The sequence below is a fragment of the Pleurodeles waltl genome, chromosome 6 (genome assembly GCF_031143425.1).
Source record: "Pleurodeles waltl isolate 20211129_DDA chromosome 6, aPleWal1.hap1.20221129, whole genome shotgun sequence".
Lineage (NCBI taxonomy): Eukaryota > Metazoa > Chordata > Amphibia > Caudata > Salamandridae > Pleurodeles > Pleurodeles waltl.
This window is the reverse complement of record NC_090445.1, coordinates 438,012,573-438,026,876: the sequence shown is the minus strand read 5'-3', so window position 1 is coordinate 438,026,876 and position 14,304 is coordinate 438,012,573. Positions and strand designations below refer to the sequence as shown.

General features: G+C 46.4%; 1 protein-coding gene across 7 annotated transcripts in view; it reads right to left on the bottom strand.

Annotated features, from left to right (window-relative positions):
- Nucleotides 1-14,304, bottom strand: part of NFASC (neurofascin) — a 733,849-nt gene that overhangs the window by 427,622 nt on the left and 291,923 nt on the right. For all 7 annotated transcript variants that reach the window (XM_069238522.1, XM_069238515.1, XM_069238519.1 and 4 more), the window contains one exon: nt 12,000-12,149. In XM_069238522.1, coding sequence (XP_069094623.1) covers nt 12,000-12,072 — 73 coding nt within the window. In that variant the 5' untranslated portion in view covers nt 12,073-12,149. The remainder of the gene's footprint in view (nt 1-11,999; nt 12,150-14,304) is intronic.

The window sequence follows — 14,304 nt, the reverse complement described above, 5'->3', positions numbered from 1 at the left end:
CACCTGAATGTAGAGGAACTCCTTGTGCAAGCTCAGAGGTAGACTGAAGTGGCCCTACTGCAGGTATACATGAGCCAACCTGTCAAGTACAGTGATGGTAGACTCTGGTGTAACACACCACTCATTGTCCTGGATAGGAAGTCTGATCAACATGGCAACCTCACATAAGGAAGACATCTGAGGCATCACCATTAGCAATGCGATTTCTGAGCGATGATAATCATCTTGTCTTAGATTCCTTTAAATGTCAAGGTTTTTGAAAGGAGAGGTAAGAAAAGAAAGCTATTCGAGCAGTTAAGCAAATGGGCATTCTGTTTGAAGATGGTTTCAAGGTGGTTTGAAGTCACACACATTTGTGGCCAATTACTGCCATCTGGAAATCATAAACAGCTGTGCTGTACTTGTTGGCATTGAACAACCAGTTGCAGAGGTAGGGGACATGAGTAAATTTGATTCAATGAGGATGGGCAGTCACTTCTGCTACTTATTGTAAAAACGTCAAAGGTATTGATTACAGAACTAAGGGCAGGACTTTGTTTTGGCAATGCTGGTGCCTTATGACAAACGTCAGAATCTTCCCATAAGTCCTGGTGATGGAAATGTGGAAGCAGGGATTTTGAAAATCTTTGAAACACACGCAGAATACTTGTTTCCAGTTGCAGTAAATCTGCAGCACAGCATCCAGAATTTCTCCTTTTTGATGTGCGCTTTCTCCATTCTCAAGTGTCAAATTGGCCTGACTTTTTTGTTGGGTTATTTTGGGATCTGAAATGGGGTCACTACCTTCGGTAGAAAGGAGGCATGAGTTTGGAGAACTATTTCTCTGGGCGAAGGTAGTATACAGTGGACGAACCAAGAAGGCCTGAAGTTTGATCACCCTCGGGCCGATGTAATGGCCACCAAGAAGACATCCTTAAGAGTCAAAAACTTGAGAGGACAATTATGCATAGGTTCATCAGACAGGTCAAAACTAAATTCAAGTCCCCTTGGGGTATAATGAAGCGAGAAGCCAGAAACGTGCTGCAAACCTTTCAAGAAACAAGCTGCAACAGGTGACTGAAACATGGAGGGCTGATCCATAGAATGCCAATATAGCGGACAAATACCCCTTAACTGTGCCCAGACCAAGGCCTTGCTGGGACAATGATAACACAAACAGTAACACCTCAGAAAGTTTAGCATGATGTTGGTCAACATGCTTGTCTGAACACAAAGCTGCAAACTTATTCCAATGGTAAGCGTATCAGAGGGACGCCGGGCTGCAAGAATAACACCAACAATCTCGAGAGGAAGCTCCAAATCACTCAACTGTCACCACTAAGTATACAAGCATGAAGGTGAAGCGTGCGCAGGGTGGGATGTAGCACCCGACCTGGCTGCTACGAAAAAAGATCTCCGCAAAGGAGCAGCCTGATTGGAGGACAGATGCTTATGCCCAGGATTTCGGGATAGCATGTTCTCAGTCTCTGTGCCCAGTCCAAAGCCACTAGGATGACTTGGGCTCGGTCGGTCCTGATCTTTTTGAGGACTCGGGCACGAGTGGTATCGGCGGAAAAACATATAGAAGTCCCAAGTTCCAATCCTATCAGAACGAGTCTCCGAGCAAGAGACATTTTGGAAAGTCAAACTTACAAACATGCTGACACTGGGCATTCTTTGCAGTTGCAAACAGATGGTGCAGGGTCCTCCGTGGTCCACAAGGCATCAACAGCTGAGTTTGTATGCCCTGGCATTGAGAGACCCTGCCAGGAAAATGCCCAGACGATTCAGTCATGTTCAGAGGCTCAGGGCGTCTTGGCACAGTGGCCATGACCTCACCCACCCCCTTTGTTGCAGTACCACCTTGTGGTGGTGTTGTCCATGAACACCTGCACAAGCCTTGCTTTGATATATGGCAGGAAGGCTTTCAACCCCAGACAGATGGGATGCAACTCCAACAGGTTGACAAGGAGCTGCGTCGCTCTCAAAGGTCAGATGGCTATCTCATCCCATAAGCGAGGTATTGGTCACCACTGTCAGCTCTAGGAGTGGCAGGGAGAGTGCAATTCAGCAGCCACCACTGCAATCTCTTACCGTCTCCTCCAAGAACCAGAAAAAATGGGAGCTCCACCCCCTGGAAGCTTCAGAGACTGCATGTGTCATCTGGTTTGCGTCACCAGCAGGATGCAGAAGGTTCAAGCCCAACCCAGCAGCTTCAGAGTGTGTCACAGGAACCAAAACTGAGGCTGAAACATCAGAATATCCTGACTGTCCTGGACTCTCCACACCAGAGAAAAAGTGTGAAACTCAACCGTGTCAAGAATAGCTCTGAGAGGGAGGGTCTGAGAAGGAGTCAGGAATGACTTTGGCTTGCTGATACTGAACAACAACAAATGAAGAAGCTTTGTTGTAGTCTAGTGGTGGCTGATGACTCTCGGGCGAGCCACATTCAACAGCTAGTCCTTGAGGTAGAGGAAGACTGGAACCTCGACTTCCGTAGATGAGCAGCCATCACTGCCATCACGTTCATCCATCACCACCATCACGTTCATCGATGAGCAATGGTGAGGCCAAAGTGGAGCACAGTAAACTTGAAATGCTCCTGACAAACTGTGAAACGTAGCTAAGGTCTGTGGGACTGCAAGACGGGGACATGAAAATAAGCATTTTGCAGATCCAACACGACAATCCAGCCTTTAGGGTCCAGGGCAAATAGAGCCTGGGCAAGGGTGAGCATCTTTAACCTAACTTTTCTCAGGAAGGCGTTGAGAGGGCGCAGGTCTAGAATAGAGCAGAAGAATCCGCCCTTTTTCAGCACCAGAAAGTTGCAGAAGTAGCAGCCATGCCATAATTCTTGCACTGGAACCCTGTCAATGGTGCCCTTTGCCAAAAAAGCCTGTGCTTCCTTCCAAAACAAGGACAAGTTTTCCGCTGACAGTCGTTGTACAGACAGTGGCATGACTGGCTGGGTTTCAAGAAAGGAAACACCATAATCCAGTCAAACGATTTGTGACACTCATTTGTAGAAGGGTAACAGAGTACCATTCTGGTAGAAAGTGCTGCATCCTGCCAACCAATGGATAGGTGTGAGTCATGCAGAGCCCACTAAAGAGATCTAGGAGGGGTGGCAGTGGGAGTGGAAGAGGACTGGCAGAGCTCTGGCCCTTCTATCTGCAAGGCATGTGTGAGCCTCTGCCACAGCCACCTAAGTGCTGAGAAGCCTTGTGGGTATGGTTGGTGCTGGTGTGTCTGAAGTCCCCTACAGTAGCTGCAGGAGGGACGAAAGGAGAAATATGGTTGGCCAGGGGCAATGGTCAAAACCAAGTGGTGGGCCATGACCCTGCTATCCTTAAAGCGCTCCAGCACTGTGTCCGCTTTTTCACCGAATAGGCGAGAGCCATTGAAAGGCATGTCCACGAGGCTCGCCTGGACATCCCCTGAAAAGCACGTTGACCTTAACCAAGCGCTGTGTCAAAGATCCACCATGGAACCAATCAACCTGCTGAAAGAGTCTGTGGTGTCCAAACCACATTGTATGGAGAATTTTGCTGTGTTGTGGCCATCAAGCATGACTTAACAGGATCACTCAAGAATCTTCCAGCACTTGTGCCACTGAGTCCCACAGACCTTGGGAACATCTGCCCAAAAGGCAAGTGGTGTTGACTGACCCCAAGGCTAGGCTGGTGGAAGAGAATATCTTCTTCCCAAAGGTCTCCTACCATTTGGATTCCCTATTCAGAGAGGTAGAAAGGAAGGCATGGATGATTCTGGCTATTGAAGCATGCACCAACAAACTATTGGGTGGGGTGTCCTGCGAGAAATATTGGCAATCCTGGTGTAGGGCGGCCAACATAAAACCATAAGCTTGTCTGGGACCACGGAACAGGGCTTGGACCCAGTGTCCTGAAGGACATCTGTGAAGGCTTTATTAAAAGGAAGCATTGTTTCTCTACTGGAGTGTTCCAGCTGAAGCATCTTCATTAAGGCTCTAGTCAGCAGCTCTCCTCATCAGCATTGGGGACACTGTCTCTTCCGTGGCATCCTAGATGGGAAGACAAACCCAGTGGCTGGTGAGGAGTCTAGCCAGCTGGCACCACCCAACTCCTTATAACAGCTCTCCTCTGGGAAGGCGTGGGTGGTGTTGTCAGTGGGGAGGTGGTCAAAGACCCCGTACTCAACGACCTCACTGAACTCTCTAAAGGACAGAGGCACCGTGCCTGAGCACAAAAGTCAGTCTAGGCCCAAGCGGCATCAGTCGCGGCGTCAGACAAGGTCAACACAGTGCTGTCTGTGAGTTGGAAAGAACAGTAGGTTCACTCTCATCACTTGGTGTCCAAAACGACTGCAACGGCAACAAGGGACCAAGACCCAGTGAAGGAAGTGGAATTGGGCTCAAGATCAGAATCAGGTTGGATCCAGAGGGCCCAATAGGCATCAGGGTAGACCCCTCTGATTGTAATCCAAGAGTGACAGCACTCGGCTTCTTGGGACCTGAAGGCGCTCCAGAGAGAGTCAGTTGTCTGAAAACATAAACCATGGTCTAATAGACCTCCTGAAGCTGGGTTGTGGTGGTTCCAACTCAGGGAGACATGGAAAAGACGTCAGTGCCAGCTCTGTGGGAGGTGTGTGGGAGAGAGACATAAAGGCATGGAGATGGCCCTGTGTACCTTCAGGAAGCTTTGGAAGGGCATGATGAAGTTGAGCAATGCTTAACTTCTTTTTTTAAAATATTTTCTGGATTTACCCGATGACGGATTCAAATTGAAGGATCTTCAGTAGTAGGCACGAGAACATCTCCTAGAGAAGGAATGACTGGGGTCTTACACTGCCATGCCCTGAGAAGCTTCACGATTGCTCTAGAACAGGACTTGGAGTCATGGCGTGACAACAAGCACCAAAGGCAAACAAAGGGGGAATTCAGTAACAGACATTTGCCTGGGACATTCCCCACAAGGTTTAAAACCCATAGGTTTCTGAGCACACTGGAAACAATTTAGAGAAACATGACATGACAAAGAAAGGAACTGAAGTCAGCTTGCTGGGGTGGCACCAGGCATGAGGCATGTCACATTAAGTACGGACAACATCATCATGGATCTGTCGATGCCAGCTACCGTCACACATAGGTACTGCTCAAGATTTTCTAGATCCAGTCTGAAGCCTGGGGGATATTCTAAGGTGAGGAATCAGTGCTTCGAAGTCTGTTCCAGAAACTATGTTTTATGAACTACACTCACCAACTTCAGATTTACAGCTCGTTGTAAATCCTGGCCAGCCTATCTTTAGTGTGTCATCTAAGGACGGAGACACACAGAAGGCAATTCCTGAATTTTCAGTTGTGCATCAAGCTTCAGGCCTGTAAGATGAAGCCAACAGGATATTCACAGAGTCAGCCAATATCAATAAGCACAGGCCTACAAATCAAAACCATCTACACCTGGTCTTAATAACGATTAGAAAAAAGACCTTTCATGAACCACCTTCAAGAAATCTTCTCTACAGTCCCCAGGGAGATTTTAATCCATTTGTTACTCTGACTCTCAAAAGGACGTAACATAAAAAAAAAATCAGTATGCTTCATGAGGTCAAATTCCCTAACATCAATGTAAATACTAAGGGGGTCATTCTGACCCTGCCCACCGACCACGGGAGCACCGCCAACAGCCTGGCGGTGCCCCTTAGGGCATTCTGACCGCTGCGCTTTGGCCGCGGTCAGTGCAGGAAAACCGGCGGTCTCCCGCCGGTTTTCCGCTGCCCGTCAGAATCCTCCAAGGCGGCGCAGCATGCTGCGCCGCCTTGGGGATTCTGACACCCCCTACCGCCATCCTGTTCCTGGCGGTTCGGCCGCCAGGAACAGGATGGCGGTAGGGGGTGTCGCGGGGCCCCTGGGGGCCCCTGCAGTGCCCATGCCAATGGCATGGGCACTGCAGGGGCCCCCGTAAGAGGGCCCCGCTTGTATTTCACTGTCTGCATAGCAGACAGTGAAATACGCGACGGGTGCAGTAGCACCCGTCGCACCTTCCCACTCCGCCGGCTCGATTACGAGCCGGCTTCATGGTGGGAAGGTCGTTTTCCCCTGGGCTGGCGGGCGGCCTTTTGAAGGCCGCCCGCCAGCCCAGGGGAAAACTCAAAATACCCGCCGCGGTCTTCCGACCGCGGTACGGTATTTTGGCGGCTCCCGCCGGGCGCGCGGTGACCGCGCCCGGCGGGAGTCAGAATGACCCCCTAAGTCTCCGGAGCAAAGACAGCAGAGCACTCATGTTTTCACCCTCAGTCTGAGGAACCCCTTAGGGTGTCAGAAAGGACAAGAGAAGAACAGAAATTCATCCTACAACTTTTGGAGACTTCAGATACAGTAATCAATGAAAACAATTTGCACAATTTCCAAGGATATGCCCAGCTTGGCTTCAAACCATAATTAACGTCTAATATGAGAAAGTAAATCACATATTGTGAGAGACTATCTTTTACTAGTATACACGTTTTTTTCAGAAGCGACACTTAGCTCCAAATGTTAGTAAGAATAAAGCAGAAGGAAAAAGAGAACTACACAACCAAAAAAGGGAAAATAACTTTTGTCACTTAAATTTCCAGGTATGTTCTTAAAGTTGGATCACTGCAGCCGGCCCTCTTACGCAACAGCAGGCACCAGCCTGACTCCTTTAGGACCAAAGACCTGCAATGGCTCCTTGAACAATCCAATTTGTACAGGACACAGATGCCTTAATAATTTCATTAAATTCATATTTTTCAATAATGTGAGTATGGGCATCTTACAATCTAAAACTGTCAGATGCATTCCTTCTAAAACACAGGATTAACATAAGTAGCATTTAAGTAATCCTATATTACATAAATGCCATCTCCAGCAGGGGAGCATTTTTAAATCTTTCATGAGTTTACCTACGCTTAACATTTTGCAATGCCTTAAAAATTCTTCTGGATTTTAAAGTAAAGCAGGTCACATACTGTGTAATAGGTAAGGCGCTTTAAGCTCAAAATTTCATGTTGGTACAAACACTTCAAAAATGTGTTAGCATAACAGTTTGGTGTCTGGCAATGGAAGCATGATAGGAACCAGTGTTTCATAGCATCATCTAAAAAGTGCAAAGGACATGTAGGAGATTGATCTAATTAGTCAAATGTCAGATTTAAAGGGATTGGTAACCTTAAATCAAAGAATACTTGGCGTCCTCTGGGAGCAAGTAAAAAAAGCTCTTTACTGAAAGCAGACAAGGGTGTCCATTTGGAACAGAGCAGACAGGCATTTTAATGGAAGCAGACCACGGCCTTCCATTAGAATTAAGTGTAGGAAAGTACCCTCTTTTTGGCATGTTACACCCAATTCCTGCCTGATGTCAGTGTGTTTGACTATGTCACTGGGATCCTGCTAACCAGGACCACTGCACTTATGCTGTCTCTCGTCTAAATTTTGTCACTGCATACTGGTAACTCAGTATTTCACCCAAATGTGGCATACTGGTCACCCCTTACAATTCCCTAGTATATGGTACTTAGCCAGGCATTGGGGTTCCAGGAGATTCCTATGGGATGCAGCATTTCTTTTGCCACCCGTAGGGAGCCCATGCAAAGGCTTCTACAGGACTGCCATTGCAGCCTGTGTGAAATTGTGCAAGCACCCTTTCACTGCCATTTACACTGCACCTGGTCACTTATAAGTCACCTATATGTCAGGCCTTCCAACCCTAGAAGCTAGGTGCAGAGTACCTGTGTGTGAGAGCATCCCTGCACTAGCAGAGGTGCCCCCACGTCATCCAGGACCATTTTCCGGGGATGCCATTTTACACGTGCACTATACACAGGTCACTACCTAAGTACAGCTTCACAATGGTAACCCCGAATATGGCCATGTTTGGTATCAAACATGTTGGAATCATACCCCAAGGCTTTTCCAAACATTGGTTGTATGATTCCATGCACTCTGGGCGCTCCTGAGAGGACCCCCGGTACTGCCATTACAGCCTTCTGAGGTTTTCCAGCCAGTCCCAGCTGCTGCCACCTCACAGACAGGTTTCTGCCCTCTTGCTGCTCGAGCAGCTCAAGCTCAGGAAGACAGAACAAAGGATTTCTTTTGGGAGAGGGATGTTACACCCTCTCCTCTTGGAAATAGGTGTTACAAGCTTGGGAGGGGTAGCCTCCCAGACCCTCTGGAAATGCTGTGAAGGGCACAGATGGTGCCCTCCTTGCATAATCCAGTCTACAACATTTCAGGGTCCCTGCGCCGGCGCAAAACTGGACAAAGGAAAGGGGAGTGGCCACTCCCCTGTCCATCACCACCCCAGGAGTGGTGCTCAGAGCGCCTCCAGAGTGTCACTGGGTTTTGCCATCTTGGATTCCAAGTTGGCAGGGCACTCTGGGAGCATCTGAGTGGCCAGTGCCAGCAGGTGACGTCAGAGCCCTCCCCTGAAAGGTGCTTACCTGTTTAGCTGACCAATCTCCCTTTCAGGGCTATTTAGGGTCTCTCTCTTGGGTGGTTCTTCAGATACAGATTGCAAGACTCCAGCAGGAATCCTCTGCATCCTTTACTTCACCTTCTTACTGAAGAAACTGCATTTGAACCCTCCAGGAACTCTACAAACTGCAACAAAAAAGCAAAGATGACTTCTGCAACATTGTATCTTAAGCTCCTGCCAGCAACTGCAACTGTTTCCAGGTTGTGCATCCTCCGAGGACCACCTGTCTTCAGCCTGTACCAGAAGAATGAAGGAATCCCCCTTGAAGCGAAGGAGTCACTTCCCTGCTTCAGCTGGCACCCTCCGCAGCAACGACCGGTGGCTTGGGTCCCCTCTCCTAAAGAAGTGCATGACTCCAGCAACACGGGTGGTGGGCTGAAGCGGTCCCGACGGTCCAGACGTCTAACTGTCCAACTTTGGTGGAGGTAAGAGCTTGCCTCCACAAGCAAGACAGTACCCCCGTGAACTGCATTTTTTGCAGTTGCCAGGGCTTGTTGGCATCCTTCAACGAAGTACTTCGTGCACTGTGCAGCTCTGCCCCCAGCACTCCTTCTTGCGACGCACAGCATCCTGCGTGGTTCTCCAGCGGCGTGGGATCCCTTTGTGTCCTGCTGTGTGGCCCTCCTTTTACACCTTTTTTGTCCCCGTGCTGTGGGACTCCTGTTCGCGCTGCCTGGTCTTCTGAAGGCTCTCTGAGTTGCTGAGGGCCCCCTCTGTCTTTCCCTCCTGGGTAGAGGTCACCAGGTCCTTCCTAGTCCCAGGCAGTGTCATTTTCCGTTAACCGCAAGCTTTGCGTGTGCCAAGGCATGTTGGCGGAATCCAGTGACGCAAACCAGACTGCAATCATCCATCCAGCATAGGACCTCATCTACACCAACCAGGAACCCTCATTTGTCTTCTTGGGTGCAACACTGACTGTTCTTCTTCACCGGTGGTTCTTCTTTTGCACCTTCATCCGGGTTAGCAGGAGCTCCTGTTCTCCCTGGACCCTTCAGTGCTTCTTGGACTTGGTCCCTTTCTTCCATAGGTCTTCAGGTCCAGGAATCCATCATTGGTGTCTGGCAGTCTCTTCTGGTTCTTGCAAAATCTTCTATCACGTGTTCTTGTGTGTTCTAGGAACGTTTCTGTGATTTACTCCTGCTTTCCTGGGCTCTGGGTTGGGTTCTATTACTTACCTTTGGTGTTTTCTTACACTTCCAGCGCCCCTCTACACACTACACTTGCCTAGGTGAGAAACCGACTTTCGCATTCCACTATTTTAGTGTATGGTTTGTGTTCCCCCTAGGCCCATTTCTAACTATTGTGATTTTCACTATTTGCACTGTTTCTAAACGTTTTTACAGCCATTTCTGCATTCTAATGTATATGCTGTAATGTATGTACCTAAGGTATTTTTGGCATTTGTGTCACCAAAATAAAGTACCTTTATTTTTGTAACACTGAGTATGTTCTTTCATGTGTGTAAGTAGTGTCACTGATTACAGTGGTATTGCATGAGCTTTGCATGTCTCCTAGTTAGGCCTTGGCTGTTCATCCACACTACCCATAGAGAGCCTGGCTTCTAGACTCTGTCTACATTTCACTAATAAGGAATAACTGGACCTAGTTTAAGGTGTAAGTACCTTAGGTACCCACTACAAACCAGGCCAGCCTCCTTCAGTGAGGAAAAGAGACCCTTCAACGGAAGCAGACACAGCCTCACCAGAAGCACACAAGAAAACATTTCAGTGGAAGCCCTTTGGAAAATAGACATGTGCTTCCATAAGAAGTAATGAAGGACACACTTTAGCGAAAACAGATGTGGTATTTAAGGAAGCCAGTGATTGGACCCTTCACTGGAAGCCATCATGGGTGTACACTAGAATAAGAGGAGCAAGATACTTCATCAGAAGTCTTCTGAAAGCCTATAAAGGTCTCTACTCTACTGAAAGACATAGAAGAAGGCACTTCAGTGAACATACACATGGATCTCCACTGGCACTGAGGGGGAGACACCATGTAGTGTCATTTAGTAGGAACAAGGGTGAGAGATCTTTTAGTAGGAGGCGTCTGAAAGCAGACATAAGCATTCAACGGTAGAAGCAGGGAAAACCTAACAGTTGTGCAAGGCTGCTGTGTCCATCTTGAGGAAAAAATACCCAACTCGTTGAGTCCCTGACCTTTTCTTCCACAATTTTGACTTGCCTTTCATACTCACCTGACTGCTCTATTCATTTCAAAGTAAATTGTAGTTTCTAACGTGAGCTAGAATTTCCAGAGGAGCCAAAGATTCAGTACCACCTTGCTTAGCACGAAATGCCTCAAAAGTCTGGCAGTTTCCAAAAATACTAAAATACTCATGCAAACGTAAAAAGTAGGGATCTAAATTGCACTATAAAAGTCTAGGTACTGGTGTATGCTACAGTTCAGCATGTTGGGCCCCACTCCACTCCTTGATAACTAATTTAGAATGAACAATAGAGCTACAAGACAGTGCAAAAAACATAAAGGGCCTTATTACGACCTTGAAGGAGGGGTTTTCTCCATCACAAATGTGGCAGATATCCCAACCGCCGTATTATGATACCAATTATGTTTAATGAGGATCATAACATGGGGGGCGGGATAGCCGTCACATCTGTGATGGAGGAAACTCCTCCTTCAAGGTCGTTATAAGGCCCATAGTTTCAATGGGTCGGTGATAAAGGGGCAGTGGAATCCAAGCAGACAAAAGAAGTAAATGCTTTCAAGGAACACAAGCCAAAGAGCCTCCAGTGCAAATAAAGTGTGGTTATAATGCGGCCGCAAAGCAAGGCATAGTAATTTAGAAAACAGACAACTGAAGCAGCTCGACAGGATAGGCCCATGCCTAGTGATATACATTTGCAGTGCATACTCTGAATCATTTTTTTCAAACGGCTCATAAACAGTTTGGGTTCAGACTGCCAAGCGTCGCACAAGATGGGGAGTGGAAAAAGAAGCAGTAAATGATTTGTCCCACTAGGCGTTTTACTGACCCAGAGTTTCTAAAGGTATGTTCACTTATTCCACATTCAAAATTTCTGCATTAAATTAAATTTCCAATTATTACACTAAATATTTACATGCATATGTGCAGTATCACCAAACTACTCGTTACGAGTATCATCTTTGGGGTTGAGCATATCTGAACTTCATTAAAACAGTTATGTACTAGAGGTATATGGGCGTTGTATACGTGGTACAGGGCAATGTTGTTACAACAGACAACCTGCAATGTAAATTAACGAAAAGCTCCTATGCTGTTTGAATTGTATGGAAGGAGCAGATTTGCTGGGCCGGTTGGCTGAGACGTTCATTAAAATAGGTGCAGTTGCAAAGCCTCACATGTGGGAGACAGAGCTTATATGAAAAATAATGACATTTCAAAGAAGGATAACCATATTGCACTGTGTGAACAGTAAATAAAATGAGCAGCAGATAGCTAATGTAGGCATGTGGCTAAAATGTGCTATGTCAAGTGACGCCCAGGGAGATACACAGCATGCAGATAACATGAGCAGCTAGACACATCAAGAGAGAACTTACGGTCCAAAGGCACTTCAAGTGCTGTGGTGAGGCGATGCAGGCAGAAGAGGATCACAATCCCTTTGAGTGCCATCACAGTAACTCCACCAGCACTATCTGGCTCTGCTATTCTCCCTGCACACTAGACCAGCGCCTGGTTTCAATCAGAAGCTGGTAAAGGAGAGAAAGAGAATAGGGACTTGTTAATTGAACAAATTACTGCAAATCAAAACTTCCCCACACACAGAAAGAACTATTTAAAACATTTGAGTATTTAAATCATGGTGGCAGGCAATGACCTGAAAGCAAGACGTAACTGGAGGAGTGGCCACGTCCCAGACAATCTAACAATTAATATACAACATGGGGTAGGAAAAATAAACTACGGATAGGTGTACTGAAGGCCAGGTCTCCATGCATTTAGTACAGTGGTTCTTTACCTGTGCACCGATGACCCCGGGGGGTCAGCAAAGTATACTCAGGATGTCTGTGACTGCTTAGAAAATGAAATAATATTAACAGATTGATAAAGTGTATGTAAATAAAGAAGCAAACTGTACAATTTACATTTTTAAATTTTCTGTAATTGTGAAGAAATGTGAAATTGGAAGCTAAAAATTAACTTAGTGTCCTCAGTTTGATTCGTGGAAGCAGTGCAAGTACATCAAACAGAAGAGACGATGAGTGGCCTCAACTGAATTTAGAAAAGCTCCAATCTTCCTATTTAAATTAAAATTGTGATTTTTCTATGTAGTTGTTTGTGAATTAAATTTAGTGTTTCATCATTTGTGTAAGTGCTTGATGAACGTTTGTTTTTGTCTTTGATGTGTTTTGTGTTACAAATCATTGCTAATGCTCACGGTGGGGTCTGCGTATTCCAATAATGATTCAGTGGGTGTCCCCGGGTTCCAGTAATGATTAAGTGGGGGTCCACAGAAGTCAAAAGGTTAAACACCAATGATTTAGTGCTTTTGCACACCGACTGGAGTACAACATGGTCTTCATTCTGAGATGTGAATGATGTACTTACTAATTAGTAGCATCACAAAAGGTGGATCACAGCAGATTGTGAAATCCTCTACTTTAATAAAGAAGGAGACATTCTGCGCCTGAATGAAACTCCCTGTGAACTTAGGAACAGAGGAAGGCAAGGGAATGCAGTTCTCGGTCCTTGCTTTCGCATTCCTCGAAGGAAAACAATTCTTAACAAGGATTTGCAATGCAATGGGTTGAGCATTTGCTAGAGTTGGAGCCATTAGCGTTGTAAATTTCTAACTGGACTTTTCTTGCCACATAAATTGAAAATGAAAAGTAAAACAGTTGACATAAGTAAGCCGATTCAAAGCACCACCGCCCCCAAGAGCACGAAGGAGACACAAAAGGATAAAGAAGTTCGCTCACAATCAAACATATTGGCAAACGTGCAATTATCAATGTAAAAGGGACGGTGTCCAAGAAGGTAACAAAACTTCCCCAAGGAGGGACAAATGTAAAGCATTTACCAAAGATAGCAAAGGGGTTTTTTGAAAGGTAAGCCCATGAACGAATGATAGTGATGGCCATGCAGTGGGTGTGGTTGAAAGCCCACAGATAGATTACAATAGATCAAAGCGCTTGCACGCTCAACCTAAAAAATAGGTTATCTCCTATAAAGAAACAGGTGTGCTTTTAAAAAAAAAAAAAAAAGAAAAAACTGGTTGCTGCTAGTAGGACATTTTGGGAAGCATGTAGTTGTCTACTGGACTCCAGTATGCTTCCCACAAACCAGCAGTCAAAATTTCTAAAGAAGGTGTCCCCTGGGAACAGCTCCATTTCATATTAGTTTCAACCCAGCTCCCAGGCTGGTAACAGATCAATATAGTGTGCCTTTTACTGTGGTGGGAGCCACCTGTTTTATCATCCTGATGATGCTAAGAAATATTTCTAAGGTCTTGCTCACTGTGGCACCGAAAACTGTCATGCAAGGTCTCATTTTCAGACTGGACTGCGCAACTCACTTTACTTTGGTATCACAACCTCTTTTGTATCTAATGCAAACTATTCAATCTGCTAAAACATGAGGATAAGTCTCAATTCTTGTGTTACTTACACTGGCTGTCGGTCCACAACGGGCTCTCTTTGAGATCCTTTGCCTAGAACACAAGGCCCTTAATGCGCAGGGTCATCAGTACCTCTCCAAGCAACTTTCTATTGTCTCAGGTGGAAATTTTGCTCTCTGGCCCTTTGTTATCCCCAGTCCCTCCCATCTGCCACAGCCGTAGAGGTAGCCATGTGTAGAAGGCTGGACTGGCTTGTAGTGAGTACCAAGGGGTACTTACACCTTGCA